The sequence below is a fragment of the Chelmon rostratus genome, chromosome 8, assembly GCF_017976325.1.
Source record: "Chelmon rostratus isolate fCheRos1 chromosome 8, fCheRos1.pri, whole genome shotgun sequence".
In the NCBI taxonomy this organism is placed as follows: domain Eukaryota; kingdom Metazoa; phylum Chordata; class Actinopteri; order Chaetodontiformes; family Chaetodontidae; genus Chelmon; species Chelmon rostratus.
In genome coordinates, this window is record NC_055665.1 from 22,012,931 (window position 1) to 22,029,747 (window position 16,817).

General features: G+C 40.7%; 1 protein-coding gene across 1 annotated transcript; it reads right to left on the minus strand.

Annotated features, from left to right (window-relative positions):
* Positions 1–55: 55 nt before the first annotated feature.
* LOC121610387 (transcription factor E2F3-like) lies at positions 56–13,519 on the minus strand. Its single transcript, XM_041942451.1, has 8 exons — positions 13,027–13,519; positions 10,829–10,949; positions 8,799–8,929; positions 7,820–7,908; positions 6,562–6,720; positions 5,970–6,084; positions 5,130–5,271; positions 56–4,379 (listed from the first exon to the last, which is right to left on the minus strand). Exons 1-8 carry the CDS (start codon positions 13,306–13,308, stop codon positions 4,084–4,086), a joined length of 1,335 nt encoding a protein of 444 aa, XP_041798385.1. The 5' UTR covers positions 13,309–13,519; the 3' UTR covers positions 56–4,083.
* Positions 13,520–16,817: the final 3,298 nt, after the last annotated feature.

A 16,817-nucleotide genomic window follows, 5' to 3' on the forward strand; every position in this document is an offset into this window, starting at 1 on the left:
ACAAACACCCAGTACAAAAACAAATCCATTTACCCACCCCCCACCCCCCCAAAAAACAAAAAACAACTCAAATTCCTCATTTAATAAATGTTAAAGAAACGTATATAACTGAACACACATCAAAAATCATCACATTAGTTTACCTTAAACATTCAACAGCACACCAATACTTTCACCCATGCGTTCAAATTGCAAAAACAAAAGTAATGTGATATTACAGCTCTTTTTTTCTGTAATTAGTGGAAACAGGCAGCAATATTATAATTTTACAGTCAATTCTTTCCTATCAAATAGTCAACTTTTCACATAACCTTTACAGAATATTTACGGATCAGCATATTGTATTTGGTAACAGCTTAAGAATAACCATAGGAAAATAGCAGGAAAAACAGTGCTCTTTCAATCTTGCCTATAGTTAACACCACATTTAGCCTAATGATAACTTTCTGTAAGGTCTAATCACACATCAGAATCACACGCTAGAAATGAAGGTGTTGTAACTTTAAGAGTGACCACAATACATTTTCAGACTCACTGGCAATGGAAACTAGCTTTAGCGGTGCATTAAAATCTTTCACACTTCATTAGAAACCCATTGAAATATGCAATCTTTCCAAAAATCATGTTTTGTAAAAGTGGATAAAATATTGTGATGAAATTCTGGTCGCTTCAAATAGATGGAGGAACATATAATCACCTATGTAAATGGTCTTAGAAAATAGCACAACTGTGGGGAAAAAATGGGGAAAATGCTGAACTTGACTTTTCTGTAAATCCATATAAAATACATTGATATAAATATGTCTTTCGGGAAATTGTGATCTATGACTTAGGAAACTTCTGTGCATTCAAGTCAAATTTTGTTCACTTATGATAGCAGCACTAATCAGGCTAAATTACACTGAGTAAGAAACCGTATTTTTGAATGGGTTAAGTTTAGATGAACAACTGGGTTTTCCTTTTGCAAAGTCAAAATTATGTTTCAACAGGTCTCAATACTCTCCACCAAAGTGAAATTGACAGAAATGCAAAAAAAGAAAAGAAACAAAGAAAGTTAATAGAAAAGTGGGACAGACTCCCTCACAATATTCAAAAAATAAAACGGACACACAGTGTCACAGAAGCAATGCCCCCTATACACTTCAGCGGAGGACGTAAGTCACTGATCCTGGTTCAGTGATGTATATGGACATAGCAATGTCTCCTAATCACCAGTAAAGGGCAGATAGGCTAACTGTGAATGAATGAATGATAGGATGCACGTATGAAATGTGTACTTGTTTTTGGGTCTAACAGATGTTCCGTAGTTCATCGAAAAAAAGCAGAAATAAATTACAGAAAACACACAAAAAAAACAAAAAGATATTGCAATTATTTGTCAGCTTTACTATCCATCGAATGTGCACCCCATTATTCAAATTCAAGATACAAGAAACTGGGTTAAGAGCCAAGGCATACTCATTATTAGAAGGTGGAGAGTTGAATCTCGCACTCACAAAAAAAGAAAAGGCCGATGTAATATCCAACATCACATCGAGATAAGATAAGGGTAATTTCTATGACAAAAGGGAATTTTAAAGACTCAAACACACTATGGCATTTACCTCTATGCCCTATTACTATTGTCCAACATTAAGTGGGAGGTAGCCTACAGTACCTTGTGCACTGAAAAATTTAGAAAACTGTACATCAATTTACACATGGCAGGCTTACTCTTTAGCAAGCTTGATCTTTGACATTACTCACACATGCTGCACACACAGTTACTCAAGCGCACATCAATCAGGTCAGGGGAAGAGTTAACACTAACAGCAGCAATATTACCCCCGGCAGCTGTTTCCTCTAGTTTAAAAGCCAGGGTTTCACACACAGAACATGTGCGTTTTGTTATTATCGAGGATGTAATCTAGAAGAACAGAAGGAGCTATTGGAATTGTGTTACAAGAGAGAGGGAGAAAAAAATCACATTCCTACAGCTCCTCTAGCTGGCTTTTCTTGATTTACCACTGAAGACTCAGAGGCCCTAGACAGCCAAGGACAGTATAATCAAAGTTAGTATGAAACTTGGCATGGTTGCACTGAATTTGCTCCAATTATGAAGCCGATCTATTTTGTCTTTTTGTCCTTTTCTCACTTTTTTAAAATCCTGCAGGAAGTAAAGCCCTTCATTACATGCTGAAGCCTAAATTAGTGGCTCTCTGGCCCCTTGTTGCTTCGGTGACTGTGATATTATTAGTTATTCTACAGCATTAAAATCCATTAAAACTCAACACTTAATAAACCTAAAAAGACTAATACGCGCCCATCCTGTCTCCTACGCTGCTTTCAGTACACACCGAGTAGGCAGTGTGTGACGTTAAGTGGCTCAAAGTCAAATTTTTCTGATAAGCTCAAACCACAGAATAATTTCACAGCACACAGTCTAAGAGAGGAGGCATTAGGGGAGGTTTGGTTATGGCAGCTTCTGCTGATGTAGATGGAGGGGATAGGCAAAAAAAAAAACAGCAAGAAAGTGGAAGTTCAGGTCCTGCATTCACAAAGTACTAACAGGAGTATAAATTGGAATATCTGCTGATCTTCAAGCTTGCACGTAATGTGTGCGAATGGGCCTGATTTGTACAGGTACTGGTTTTGTGCTTTTAGCACGCAGGTCATGTAAGGTCAAACTTCACAATGTCCGTTCACATGTGGACATTTCTGTATTCACTGACCTGTACATTTCTAAGTGTACAAAATATGAAGATGTCCAATTGCTCAGTAGAATGAACAGGTACAGAACAGGTAACAAAGGTCCCTTATTTTACCAATTAAATCCATTCTAAAAATGGAGGAAATAGAACAAGAGAGAATAAATTCTCTGCCATAAGGCATTTTGTAAATATTTTGTACACTTTTGGAGGCTAAACCTGTCTTCTTTTAGAGTATTTCGAGTATTTTAATTGCCATTTTAACGTTTCCTTTAAAACTGGATATCATGTGCACTCCAAAACAGTATATGGACATGCATGCAGCTCTCAATACATTTAAATAGAGCTTAAATGTACAAAAATACTCATACTCTAATGATTATAAGCCCAAATAGCACAACTGGTTACCTGACAAGTGTCTCAGCAGGCGCAGCCTTCCTACCCTAACCACAAAATAACAACTGTAGTTGTGAATGCTGTGCACCGAATTGCCTTGTTTTTTTTTATCGTCATTTAATTTCTAAAATTTTCTACACTTGAACACACAAAACGCCTACCTAACAGTCAGCAGTATGAGTCTTCAATCACAGATCATTGGTGTAATAGAATGCAATCATTGAGAGTCCCCTCAGCCCCCACAGCACTTGGCATTAACACATCTTAAACTCGAGGATATGCTGAGGGATGGGTTACCTGGATGAACTTGGACACCTGACGAGAAAATGCATCACTGGGAATACACAGATCACCTTATCCCTTGCTTGCCAAAACACAGATTTACAGGGCCATCACATCCTCATACACACAGGATCGTTCAAGACTTCAACAGTTAACGCCACTTCCTTCTTCCCTACTCTTGGGCATTCTACTGATGGCTTTGAGTGATCATATCTGAGCATCTCAGGTGCATTTACACTTGGATTTTATGCTAAACCCAACCCAGTCATCCAGGTGTTAACGGCAAGTGGTGTGAGGGTGTTTTCCTCTCAGCTGTTCTGTCTTTGTTGGTCTCCCTGTACAGTGACATGAAGCTTGTGTTCAGAGGGGTGGGTATCCTTCCCCTCCGCATTTATACTGAAACAAACAGACAGCAAAGGCTTTCAGGTGTCCCTGAATGCCCAGCTACACTGGAGGCCTTACATAGCCTGAGACCAAGAGCAATGGATACGTCTTCACACTGACCAGTCGTGTCTTCGTGTGAAATCATGCAAGACAATTTATCTCTCTCACCATGAAAACACATGGCATTTAGTCCCATTGGGACTGCCCTCAATGTATCATTGCCATCTATTTAGAATTGACTTCCACTAACTACACAGTCAGTCACAGGCATCAAAACCCACACTGATTCTCCATCTCTCTCCCATGCAATTATCTGAATTTATTTTACCTAATGCTAGCTGCACAGGAGATCGTCCAGGCCAAGAGAGGGCATTTTATCAAAGTCACAGGCGTCAAACAAGTCGCTGATTCCCTGGTCATCTCCCAAACCTAAAAGGTAGTCATCTTGGTCCAGAAGAGGAGGCCCAAGGTTTAAAAAAGGCCCAAGGGCTGAGGGGATCTGGTCTTCTGTCTGCTGGAGAAGACTGGTGTAAGGGGACGAGAGGGGCGAGAGAGTAGTGACGGAGACAGCTGAGGAAGAGGCAGGTGGTACCATGGAGGGGCTGGGAGAAGTGGTCGTGCAGCTGGGATCTGTGAAAGGAGTCAACAAGTTATTAATTCTACATAGCCAAGGTACCCTTACCAGACTGTGTCTGGCCAAAACTGGAGCTATGTTGGCCAGTGCTATGGTGTTTGTTGCACTGCAGACCAAGCTTCAAATCTGATCAGAAACACCTGTCATGGCCAAGCAAATCTTACTCTAGCAACCAGTTTACTTCACTGTCCAATGTAGTTACAAGCAACTGCAAATCAGGAAGACTGCGGTTGTAATTCACTGCTATGAGAACTGTCCCAAGGTTGAAGACACCCTTATCGGCCCGAGGTTCTAAAACAAATTCATACACCTTTACAGCCACAGTAATGGCAATGTCACTCAGTCTGTCACTAGATTTGGTACAAACTTGTCATCTTGTATCATGAGCGGGTCAAATTTTCCACATGTCCAGCACATTATACACTAATGACCAAATTCACATCGGTCACAGCTGTTTCGAGCTTAATGTTAACATGCCAACTACAAGTGTGTTCGTGATGCATGTCAAAAAGCGCCTCAACTGAATATAGAAAACGCTCCTCTTGTTACCCTTCAGGCAACTCTCTAGAGGAACAAAGACGCTTTAGAAGATTTTATCTTCTATCTTAATGTCGAAATAAATTAAAACTTGCATAAGCTGCATATAAATGGAAATGTTTCTTTTTTTTCAAAGAGAAAGGTGAATGAAGGATATGTTTAAAAAAACAACAAAAACTGCTGCAGACCTATGTCGATCTTAAACAAACCTTGAAGGACTTTAAGGAAAGGCGAGTTCCCATTGATGTCCATGTTGCCATTCTTTATAGGACTCCTGGGGTCGTTCTCTTCATCTGGGCACAGTAGGACTTCTATAGGACCCTTAGTGCTGGTCAGATGGATGGACAAACTCTGGAGAGGAAAAGTTAAAATTAAAAAAAAAAAAAAACTACAAGTCTCCTATCCACATGCTCTGAACTTGTAAATGTATACCAACATAAATATACCAAAGGCGCTGGAGTTTGTAATGCACGTTATGATGTACCCAATAAACAGGTGAGCAAATTGATGCAATAAATCTAGGCTGCTTTAGTCACTGAGTCATCATCCCCCAATGCTTGGTAATATACATCTAGAGGCCCAATCTACCTGCAACCTCCACGGCAGGTGCACTGATGTCAGAAGAAATGTCACATCTGTTGAATCAGGTGGCTGAACAGATTAGCAGTGTTCATGCAGTACTTCACATTACTTCTGCAAGTTTTCACAATGGAAAATCTGTGTGTGTGCTGCTTTTCATTGAGAGGAGAGAGAACTGACAGATGTGCATCCAACACTGAGTTGGGTCTAAAATAAGTTTGTTTAGTATAAAGACTGGAAGCAGGAGAAGTGATTGCCTCACTTGGTTAAGAGCTCCATTCAGTATTATTCCAGAACCATAGCTTGATTGTTTATACTAATATTTCTGTGCATGATCAGAAGTAAATTTCCCGAGATGTCCAACGGTTCCTTTATACTTCTTTCTTTCTTTTTACTTCGAATGAAGCAGACGTTCCATCTGGAAAGTCATGACAGATCCAGTTTGTGTGTTTCTGTGCTTGCACACATACCTCATCAGGGTCTGGTACTTCTAGTTTGGTGTCCGTGGGCGCCTTCACAACAATTACAGTCTGGTCTCTGAGGTTTCCCAGCTGTTTGATGTCTTGGTATGTTACATAGGCATATGTGGAGACAAAAGGGTTAAAGAAATAACACTGCACTGTCAGTACATGTTAATGCTGAACATACACGTATGAACAAGCCTGAAAAGGCTCACTGCATGTTGACAAACCTCCAAACTGCAGATGTGATTGCAGTAACATGCATCTACACATGCTAGCATTGTAAGCTATGTGAGTCACTTGACATTTAGGTATTAATATATAAAATCTGCTTTATGTGGTGTAGGTGTAAGAGATTTAACCTCATCTTGTTATTTTTCAAAAGCTCAGCTCAGTAGGTCACTGCTGATATCACCATTGCCTCTCTATAAACCAGGAATCACTCCAAACATGCATGTCGACAATTTCATATTGCCATCACTTTTGCGATGTTTACCTGCAGAACTACGGAAAAATAGTTACAGGAAGCATCACACTAAAGCAATGTAGCTAAAAATCATTTAACGTCTGGATGATATGTCAACGAACAACAAAAGGATATTTCTGGTTGCTCGGCAACTCGCTCATGTGTCTCATATCCAGGCTGCATCTCTGGATGAGTTGTTCGAGCCTCTGCTCTTCTTCTCCCAGCGCCGAAACTTCCGCTGTCAGTCTCTGTCTCTGGCTCAGTGCCCCCTCTACCTCCAACAGACTACAGCCCCTGTGAGTGAGAGAGGAGTGAAGAGTTAACTGAAACAGATTCAGCAGTGGCTCAAGCTCTTCACTCGCCCCTATATTACAGTCTCTGACTCGCGGTTTGTGATACCACAGATTTCGGTTTCAGTACTTGGCTGATGTCTTCCCTGGGAGCAGATTTTGCATTATTGATTAAAAATTTGTGGGATTGTACTTCAAAACTGTATTTTCATCAGGCAAAAATATTCCTTGGTTTCTCTTGTAACCAAAAAATATACTTGCAAAGCACAAGCGGACCATCTGTCTGTAACAATAAAATAAAAATAAAATACTTTCTCACAGTCATTTTATACAAGCAAATTTATATGTGGACATTTTGAATGTATTTTAGCAATATCCTCAAACACAACAGACAAAATGTGCAAGGCTCATGCAGAGGCCTAAAATGGTGAGCGCAGGTGCTTCGGGTCTATACCTAAACTCTATGTGCTCTTAGTGATTACTAAACAAATGAGGGTCTAATTAAAATGTACTAACTACAGTGGAGCACAGTGGAGGTTATCCTAATACTTGTAGCAACAGCTTGGATGCAGCCACCTGCCTTCCTGTGCTCTGCAGGCCAAGGAAAACAATCTGCTGATATGGGAAAGCATTCACAACACTTTCGCCACACCAACCAAACATAAACCCACTGAGACTTTGAAAAGCTTTAACTGTGAAACAGTTTGATAACTTCTCACAAATAAAAAACTGCTCAGTTAATGCTTTTGTGACTTAAACTAATCAAATGTTTCATTATTTATACAGCAATCTGATCAATCTGTTGATATTTTTCAACTGTGTCTGGGGATCAAGCTAGAAAAAGCGCTGGACATAAAAAGACGTGGCCAGGATCAGGACTATGAGAGCTAAGGAAGGAAAGGAAGAAGACTCGGTATGAAACACAAGAAAGCTGAGAGACGAGGCGCAAACACTGAGGAACCAAGAGAAATGAAATGTCACATCACGCTCTCAAATTTCTTCATGATGGGATGAGTTACACAAGGAATATCAATTTTAGTGGGTGTTTGGGTCCACAGGTTAGACAAAACATAGAATAAGTGTGAGACAGAATAACCACTTACATCCACTGAATGTTGTTCTTTGATTTCTTCTTGATGAGGTGAATGCCTTCTAGTACATTGGTGATGTCATACAGCCGCCTTTTCTGGACCTGAATGAAGAGGACACAGGTCTCATCAGTTACCCACTTAGTCGTTGATTTAACTGTAAGTTACCAACCAGAGCAAAGACAAAGCCTAACAACAGTATCTAAAACTTTTGCAAAGCTTGGAACTATGGATGTCAGTTTTCAGATAACACAACGCACATGAACTGGTAACTAATGGGTTTATGATTAAGAAAAAGCTGCAACATGTTTTTGCCGTTATCGTAGAAGCAGGTGAACACACAGCCATTCAGACCCCTTGTCTCCACCTCACCAGTCAGCTTCTCTGCCAAGTTTACATGAGTGAGGAGCACACTTGTCTGCGCTGGCTAGCTTGACTTTTTTTTACTCCCAGTAGCTCAAGAAGGCATATCATACTCAGGCTCAAGGTACTGAACTAGCTCTTTGAATCCCTCCCCCTCTACCACACTGATCGGCAGCATATCTGCCTTCATCATTTGGCACACCAACTGGGCGATGGCCTCGGACCAACACACATCACACTGCCTCCACCGGGCTAGCAGCTACGTGATCTCATGGACATGGAAGCTGGGTGCTTGTTTTTAATGGGTTACAGCATCGTACTAGCACTACTAAACAGTACATAGAACAGTAGCGGGGGTGTGTGTGTTCATGTGTGCAAATTAACCTATAGACCTACAGGCGCAACCAGTCAAAAATATTCCTGCCGGTTAAACAATTAACCATTCACCTCCCTACTTGGAACAGATATATTTCTTTGTGCCCGTGCTTAGTATTGGTCACCAGTTTAATCAGCATCAATAACAGGATTTTAGGGAGAAAAGTAGTAACTACTAGGTCTTTACAATTTTCTCTACATAACCATTCTCCCACCAACACCCCCTTTCTTTTTCTCAGTTTGGACCTGAAATTACCTGTAAGGTTTCAGCAGCAAGGTTAAGGTCCAAAACGCCATCAGAAGACTGAGCAAGGAGGTCCACAAACTTCTTTGTTAGCAGTCCCAGGGAGGTGTCGTACCGAGTCTTCTCTGGTGGAGACTTGGGTGCTATGGTGGAGGAAAGGTTGAAGGAAAAGAGAAATAAAGGGGAGGGACCGTGAATTTCAATGTCATACTTGAAATTTAGCAAGGAAAGTAAAACACAAAACTTTTGAACAGTTTTCCTGGGAAGCAGCAAGCCCAAGTCCATCCATAATGTGAAAAAGTCAACCTGATCCCAGGACTGCTGCACTCACCCTGACCTCAAAAACCAACAGTAGAGCAGCAGCAGTGGTGTCAGAGAACATTAAGAACAGGTAAAACAGTACAGTTTAATCATATCTAACACAGCCACCTGCAATAAATCCGACCTGGATGAAGCTTATTGTATCCAGTTTGTGTCTTGACTGTGTCACAAAGATGTACATTCAGCCTTGAGGACATTTACAGGTTTAACAGCTAAAGCATGAGTCGTGCTGGGAAAACTGAAAGTGAGTCGGAGGGGTGTTGGAGGCAAATGACTCAATCAGTCATAATCAGTTGGGAATGAAAGGGGGATTGCAAGCTACACTACAGGTCAAACAATGAGTTAAAGCTAACTTGAACTTTGATCAGCAGCTGGAAACATTTTACATGAAGCACCAAGTCAGAAGTTTACCAGCTGGACTTGTATTTCAATATCAATAGCTCTGTGTTGATAGCATCAGCTCCTCTCATCACAGGGTTACAGCATGTCACCTGTCGCACCCTCAAGCCCATTCTGTGGCTGTAATGACCTATATATTACACTGCTGCAAATGCCATACATCATGTACACAACAACCGATGCACAGATATTGTTTCTGTCTTAAGGTTCACTCATGTTCTTGTTTTGGCCATCTGTTGGGTTTTTTCTACATGGATTAAACTCGTAATGATCTTCTAATTCGAATTAGTCATGTAGCAATTCGGAAGGAAGGTTTGGAGCTGTGTTAAAATCCTGTGTATGCAGAACACACGTAAAAAAAAACTTAAGCATTCGTTTAGGGGGATTACAAAATCTGATATTTTCTTGTACGACATGAGACTTGAGAAACCACAGAGGCTATTTTTTTTTTACTTAAGACTTAGGCAAATACATATAACAAAATCAATTTTAACTAGTACTATGCCAAGAAAATAAAAACCACAAGGTATTTCTAAAAATATTAAGTGTGCTACAACTAGCAAGACGTCCAAGGGCCAAGGCATATAGTTTCATATGAATTTCAGTGCTCTAGTGTGTGTGTATGCCTCTGTGTGCATGCGTGTGCTCATGTCGGTCAGTATCCCAGTTGTTGGTAATATGCGATGGGGTGCTCACGAGATACTAGAGCGGGGCAAGTATGTACATAAGGGAATTGCTGATGTTTGAGCTACTTTGCATGTTTATTTAAAGCATCGGTAGAAGCTTCAGTCTAAAACTAGCGAGCCAACCAGCTAAAAGCCACACACCTGGCAATCAAACAGCCGAGTATGCCCCTGACACCTAAACAGCTAGCTTTCTACATGATGCCATGTATTTAGTGATATATAAATGCTGTGTGTATTTGCCCTTCACATTACCATCAAAACGAATCTGGATGTGCTCCTTAAACTGATACGGCCAGACCACTAGACAAGAGACTTTCTGCAAAGTTGCATTCATAATCATTCAACCTGTGTTTTTCATCAGATCAAATCTAGTGTGAAGTAAGTTTGACTAAAATGACACCAAAAAAGGAGGTTTTGGCCAGACTACATTAACTGAAATCTTCAAAATATTCTGATGACTAAAAATACTTACATATTAGTTATTTTCAATGACTAAAATGACACTGAAATAGTTGTCCTTAAACTTGCAAGGGCATCTGACACAGGACCAAGAAACTAAAGACAAAAAAACAGCTGAAAAAATTAACACTAGGTTACACGTAGACACAGTGCTCCTTATAACGTCCTGATTCTTACTTCTGGGTGTCTTTAGCCTTGCCCCATTGGCCGCCGCTGTCCCTCCTCTGCCTCTTGGAGTCCTGGCTGGTTCTGACTGGTACTGGTGGTCTGAATCATCAAGTGCCAACCGCCTTTTTGCCTAGGGGGACAAATCAAAAAAATCAGAAATACAATGAAAGTATTTCTCACTTTACTCAAAAAGTTTCTAAATTAATACAGTGCACTTGCAATGCAAATTCAAGTGTTTTGTTCCCTTTGGTCATTATATCTAAGCAGACATGCGAGGCGGAGCATTCGAAAAGACACAGGCATAAAAGAGTTCCAGTTGTTTTTCATCAAAATCCCAATGAATCATAGAGAAACTGTGTCACTCCACTGACGTGGCACAAAATCAGTGGTTGTGATTTCTTCTTTTCTGAACTTATTAGCCAAGACAATCCCACAGAGCCACGCCTTCGGGTCTGATCACATTGCTGCACAACAATGGCAAAGAAAACCACTGTAAGTATACTTATAGACACCAGATTGCCCATTACCAACACAGAAACTTTAAATATTGACAAAAAGAGATCCCACCTACTGTCCAAGAATAAAAAACAAAAAAAACTAATGACATCAAGTTATTTTCTGTACCCTATTACCACTAACTGAGGCTGAATAATTCCCCCTCTGAACATCTGCTTAGGAGCTTATGGTGCGCTTGGATCTAAACCTGCACTCAGCACGTATGCCCACCTTCATTTTAACTTCAAAGCTACATGATGTCAATATCTAAGCTGTCGCAATCAATTTATTCTATTGCAGTGCTGGTGTAACCCAACAAAGGTGAGGTATGTTCAGGCTTCAGGACTAGCTGACACTTTAAATGACGATCAGTGGTCACCATCACTGTAGTATGTGACACAGCAATTAAGCCAGTTTAGGCTGTGTTCAACAATACTTTTTCTACCACTATCTGATCTCTGTATTCTAGTAATCATCATGGTCACGCAGTGTGGTGGTTTAGTGAACAGCCCCTTCATCATGGACTTCTGTGTTGGTAAGGATCCATCCTGTTTTAGTGTCTTTGAGCAGCACACACATGGTGCTGTTCTACTGCATTTCCCTCTAAACCCTTCTTAATAAGTCAATTTACCTTCAGGAAATGTTGCATTTTAAGGAGGGAAAACCTCATCTTTAATACTTTCTCTTACTTAAGCTAGCTCAAGTCTGAGAAAGAATAATATGCCCTCTGTTGAGTCAAAATGTCAGCCATTTTATATCAGCATGCAGCACACCCCCCCTCCACCCCCTGCCTGGCCATGGCTACAGCCTGAGATACACAGGCTGGTTTAGTTCATGAAAAATGAATAACCAGGAACAAACCAACACCCTGAATGCTGCTGAAACTATTTTGTGTGGTTTGTGCAGGTTGAGAATACAGGAAACATGCAGTCAGCACTAAGCAACAAACTCGAGTTTCACTTTACTTGGCATGAAAGGCACCATAACGTTACACTTTATTTCCATAAAAAGAGGGACATGAAACACTTGTGCAAAATTAAGATCGAGGCCGACAACGAGTAATGTTGTCCTGTGATAATCAATACTGCTGTTAGCCTTGAAAGCTAACACATTTTCAAGCTTCATCCAAGTTGGCTTGCATGTTCAGAGACGACTGGGAGAAATACCTATCGACTAGTTTCAAAACTGAAGTGAAGCTTTAGCTACGCATAAGCCCATGTCTTTGCAAGTTTAGCCACTCGTGACTTGTAAGAAAGCTGGAAAATTAGCTAACTCAGAGCCAGGCAGCCCAACAGTCCCCCCAACCCCCAAATTGAGACAACAGCAGCCACTAGGCCACCGCTAACGTTACTCATCTCCTACCAATATTTCCATCTGGCTGCAAGGGTGAAGCGGACTCAAAAGCACCATGAAGTTAGCATAGCACGCTATTAGATGACAGGTCTACGTTTCTGTAAACGCGAAACTAACTTAAACTCGCCTTTTGCGTTCTTGGAGTCAACAAAACACTTAACCAACCCACTTGGGTAACTTAGCTAACGGTAGTTAGTTAGCCACCTCGCTAGGTTGAGTCGTGGGAATGTCCTGGCTAAGCAGCTAACGTTAGCTTCTCGAACAACAAGCTCGGCTAGCATAGCAGGCTAACATTTTGTCGTGTTTGTGGCTAGTTGTAGCAAGCGAAATATGTTCTAACGAGCTGTGTAGATGGTTACCGGCGGTCTTCCCAGAGCGGGTCGTTGTCCTGCTCCGTTTGCTGCAGCTTGTTGTGGAGTTGTATAAATGTTGTTTATCTGAGGTTCAGATAAACACACATTTGATGTCTGTGTAACGTTGCAAGGCGGTGGGGTGGTTATTATTTGGATAAACGTAGCGTTGGATTGACCAGGGTTTAAACGATCCGAGAGAGTTGTTAAAATTATATTATTGTCCAGAGGAGAGCTCCCAACCCCCGCTAAAATCACTTTGTCCGAAGCCGAGGAGATCCCTCTTCTCATCTTGCGTATTCGGGGTAACCCCTTTCTTGTCTCTGTACTTTCAAGCCCGTATGGCTGCTAATCCGCCGCAATAGATACAAAAATAATCAGACCAAAGTAAAGATGAGAGTCTGATTTGCCGACTTTTGTAAAGTATTTTTCCTTAAGAAGGTGCATTTAGGCAGATGCAACGGATTAAAAAGTAGCGCAACTCTCGTTTCCCCCGTCTAGAAATGGCTTCAGGAAACGGCCTGATGAATGAAGGGATACGGTTTACGCGCTCAAGAGCCCTCCCGCGAAACTCAGATTTCCCGGGAAAGTTTCAAACGGAATTTACATGCCAGACGGTATTGGTCCTTCAGAGAAGAATCCCCGCCCATATTACTGCCAAACAGGCCAGTAACAGCTCAACATTCTGTGCGCCACGTGTTTATTGGCAGTTGTAAACAGGCGACGTCACTCGTCACGCCTTGCGTGTTCCCTGACAGTACGCTAAGTGGCGCAAGTGACCAAGTGTGCTGCAGAGTCAGGCGAGGTAGTAAATGAGTATATATATATTATATTTTTAAAGGTTTTTCTCAATATACTTCACATACACGTGTGTGTCTGTGTGTGTATATATTTGTTATTAATATTATTACAGTACATTCGTGCCACAAGAGTGTTGTCTGTTCTAAAGTGTACAGCAAGAGTAATGCCCCTGATATAATGTCAGGTCCCCTTTGTTATGTCAGAATGACAAGATCATCATTGGGCATTAAATACTGACCTCCTTCTCCAGGTGATTGCATGTCAGTGTTACATTGGAAATATAATATTAACATAATATTACAAATATATTTAATATTGCTATTATGTTATCTGATTCAAATCTATTACACTGCATTGAAAGCTAAAAGTTTGCAAAATTAAAAAAAAACTGATGTTTCTTGCTTTGATATGTTGCTGTCTTTGCAAATGCACATATATTTGGCAGTTAGCATACAACTGGCATATCAAGCTCTATAAAATGCACCAGTGGTATACAGTATGTAGTCTAAATATTAATGTAATAATATAATATATATAACAATCATATAATATAGTTAATCTGTACAGATAAAGAATTACATACTGTTGTAGAATGTAACTTGGTGCATTTACTATTGTAGTATTGTATTTAAGTACAATTCTGATGTATTTCTACATTCTTGAGTATTCCCATTTATGCTAGTCTATACTTCTACTTCACTGCACTTCAGAGGGAAATATAGTACTTTTTACACCATTACATTTATTTTACAGGTATAGCTAAGATCCCACATACATAATATGTATTCAGATTAAAACATATGATGTGTTTTTAAAGATGATTACACAAGTGAATCTGAAATAAATCTCCATTTTGATCAACCACAATATAAAAACTATTTATGCTTTTAATTGATGCATATATAATTAATAATACAATAATATAATGCTCTGGAAAGGGCTATTCTCCATAATAAGTAGTTTTACTTGCAATACTTTTACATTTTGTTTGATAATGTCTCGGTACTAAGATTTTAAGGAGCAGACTTTGACTTAGAATGGAAGGTGTTTTACATTGTGGTATTTCTACTTTAGCAAAGTATTTGAATACGCTTTTTGGAATAATAGAAAAGTTGAGAGGCTGTTTTAAAAATAAATAGAAACAGAATGCAATGATTTGGGAACTAGTAAATTTTATCTTTTGTAAATGTACACTCATTCTGGATTTGATAACTACAACACATTCCAAAAAAGGTGAGACAGAGGAATGATTACCACTGTGTTAGATCACCATTTCTTCTAACAACACTCAGGAAGCATTTGGGAACTGAGGACAATAACTGTTGATGCTATAAAAGTGAATACTTTCCCATTGTTTCTTAATAAATTACTTCAGTTGCTCAACAGTCTGAGGTCTCCATTGCCCCTTTTGAGCTTTATAATATGCCACACATTTTTAGCAGGGGGCAGGACTTGACTGCAGCTAGTCTAGTACTCCACATTGTTTTCCTGTGAGGCCACACTGCTGTAACACATGCAGAATGTGGTTGGGCATTGTCTTGGTGGAATAAGCAGGGACGTCTATGAAAAAGACGTTGTATGGATGGCAGCACTTTGCTCCAAAACCTGTACATACCTTTCAACATTAATGGTGCCTCCACAGATGTGCAAGTTACCCATGTAATAAGCATGCACAAACCCCCAGACCATCACAGATGCTGACTTTTGAACTTCAGCAATCTGGATGGTCCTTTTCTTCTTTAGCCCAGAACACACAATGTCTATGATTCCCAAAAACAATATGAAATATGTACTCATCAGACCACAACACACTTTTCCACTTTGCATCAGTCCATGTCAAATGAGTTGGGCCCAGAGAAGTCAGGGTTTCTGAATGTTATTAATTGGCTTTGTGATTTTCACTTGAGTCTTGACTTGCATTTGCAGATGGAACAGACTGTGTTTACCAATAATGATTTGTCTGAAGTGTTCCTGAGCACATGTAGTAATAGCCTTTATACAATCATGTCATATGAAGGCATTTAGTGTTGTTTTTTTGGCCTTGCCCCTTACATGCAGAGATTTCTCCAGATTCTCTGGATCATATTTGTGCACGCAGTTTTTCACAAAGTGATGAAATAGCTGATACCAGGATGTAACTCCAGCTCTGTGAGTACATGTGTAGCCCTCTAAAGGCGCAGAGGAACACATTTTTGTACTCACTACCGAATCAGGGGGTAGTATCCTCCCCATATAAAACCACAGTGCACATGTTTGCTTGTCTCTCTTTGAAACTCAGCAACATAACCAGGGCTAGTGGGGCTAGTATTTAGAGGGCTATGCACAAACTCATAAAACAGGAGTTATATCCAGGCAACTGCCTGCAGGCCTACTGGAAGATCACTACCCACAGCCTCATTGACCCTGTAGACCACATCACAAATCCAGTGAGCGGGCGCTACACAAACGAAGATGAGCCCCCGTGAGTCTGATCGCCATGGCAGATGAATAACTGGTCAGACTTCCTTGAAGGTGTTGTGCACTCCATACACATGACAATGTGTTCAGGCGCTCCTCTTCCCCATTTGTGTGAGAAGATGGAAAGAAGCTCTCAGGCGAATGACCCTTGACCTGAAAGAAAAGGTGATCACCACTGGCCGAAAGGACGGATTCGGATGCTGTTCTACTGATCAATTGTTGTCTCTGACAGACATGCAAGAGGAATGCACGGACAGGGCACACAGGTTTGCCACTCTCTTGGCTGATGCCAGAGCTAAGAGGAGAGCTGTCTTGCCAGACAAAACTTCCAGGCCTTCCATTTGGGGAAAGTGTTGAGAAGGGGGCCCCTTGTAGGATGTGCTTTACCAGTGGGCAGCTCCTGGCCATGAAGTTGTCCAGACCATCGTAGCCTGCTGTAATAGCAGCTGCAAACACCCTGAACCTGGATGCAGCATGACCACTCTCAAACAGGCCCAGCGGGAAGTCTAGAATGCCCTGCAGTCGAACAAATGTGGACTGAC

Coding starts and splice junctions, on each gene's coding strand:
- LOC121610387 (XM_041942451.1), bottom strand. CDS start 13,308: ATGAGAAGAGGGATCTCCTCGGCTTCGGACAAAGTGATTTTAGCGGGG. Junction 6,085..6,561: donor GAGTTGCCGAGCAACCAGAA/ATATCCTTTTGT, acceptor TTTTGTCTCCAC/ATATGCCTATGTAACATACC. Junction 4,380..5,129: donor TTTCCTTAAAGTCCTTCAAG/GTTTGTTTAAGA, acceptor CTCCTTTCACAG/ATCCCAGCTGCACGACCACT.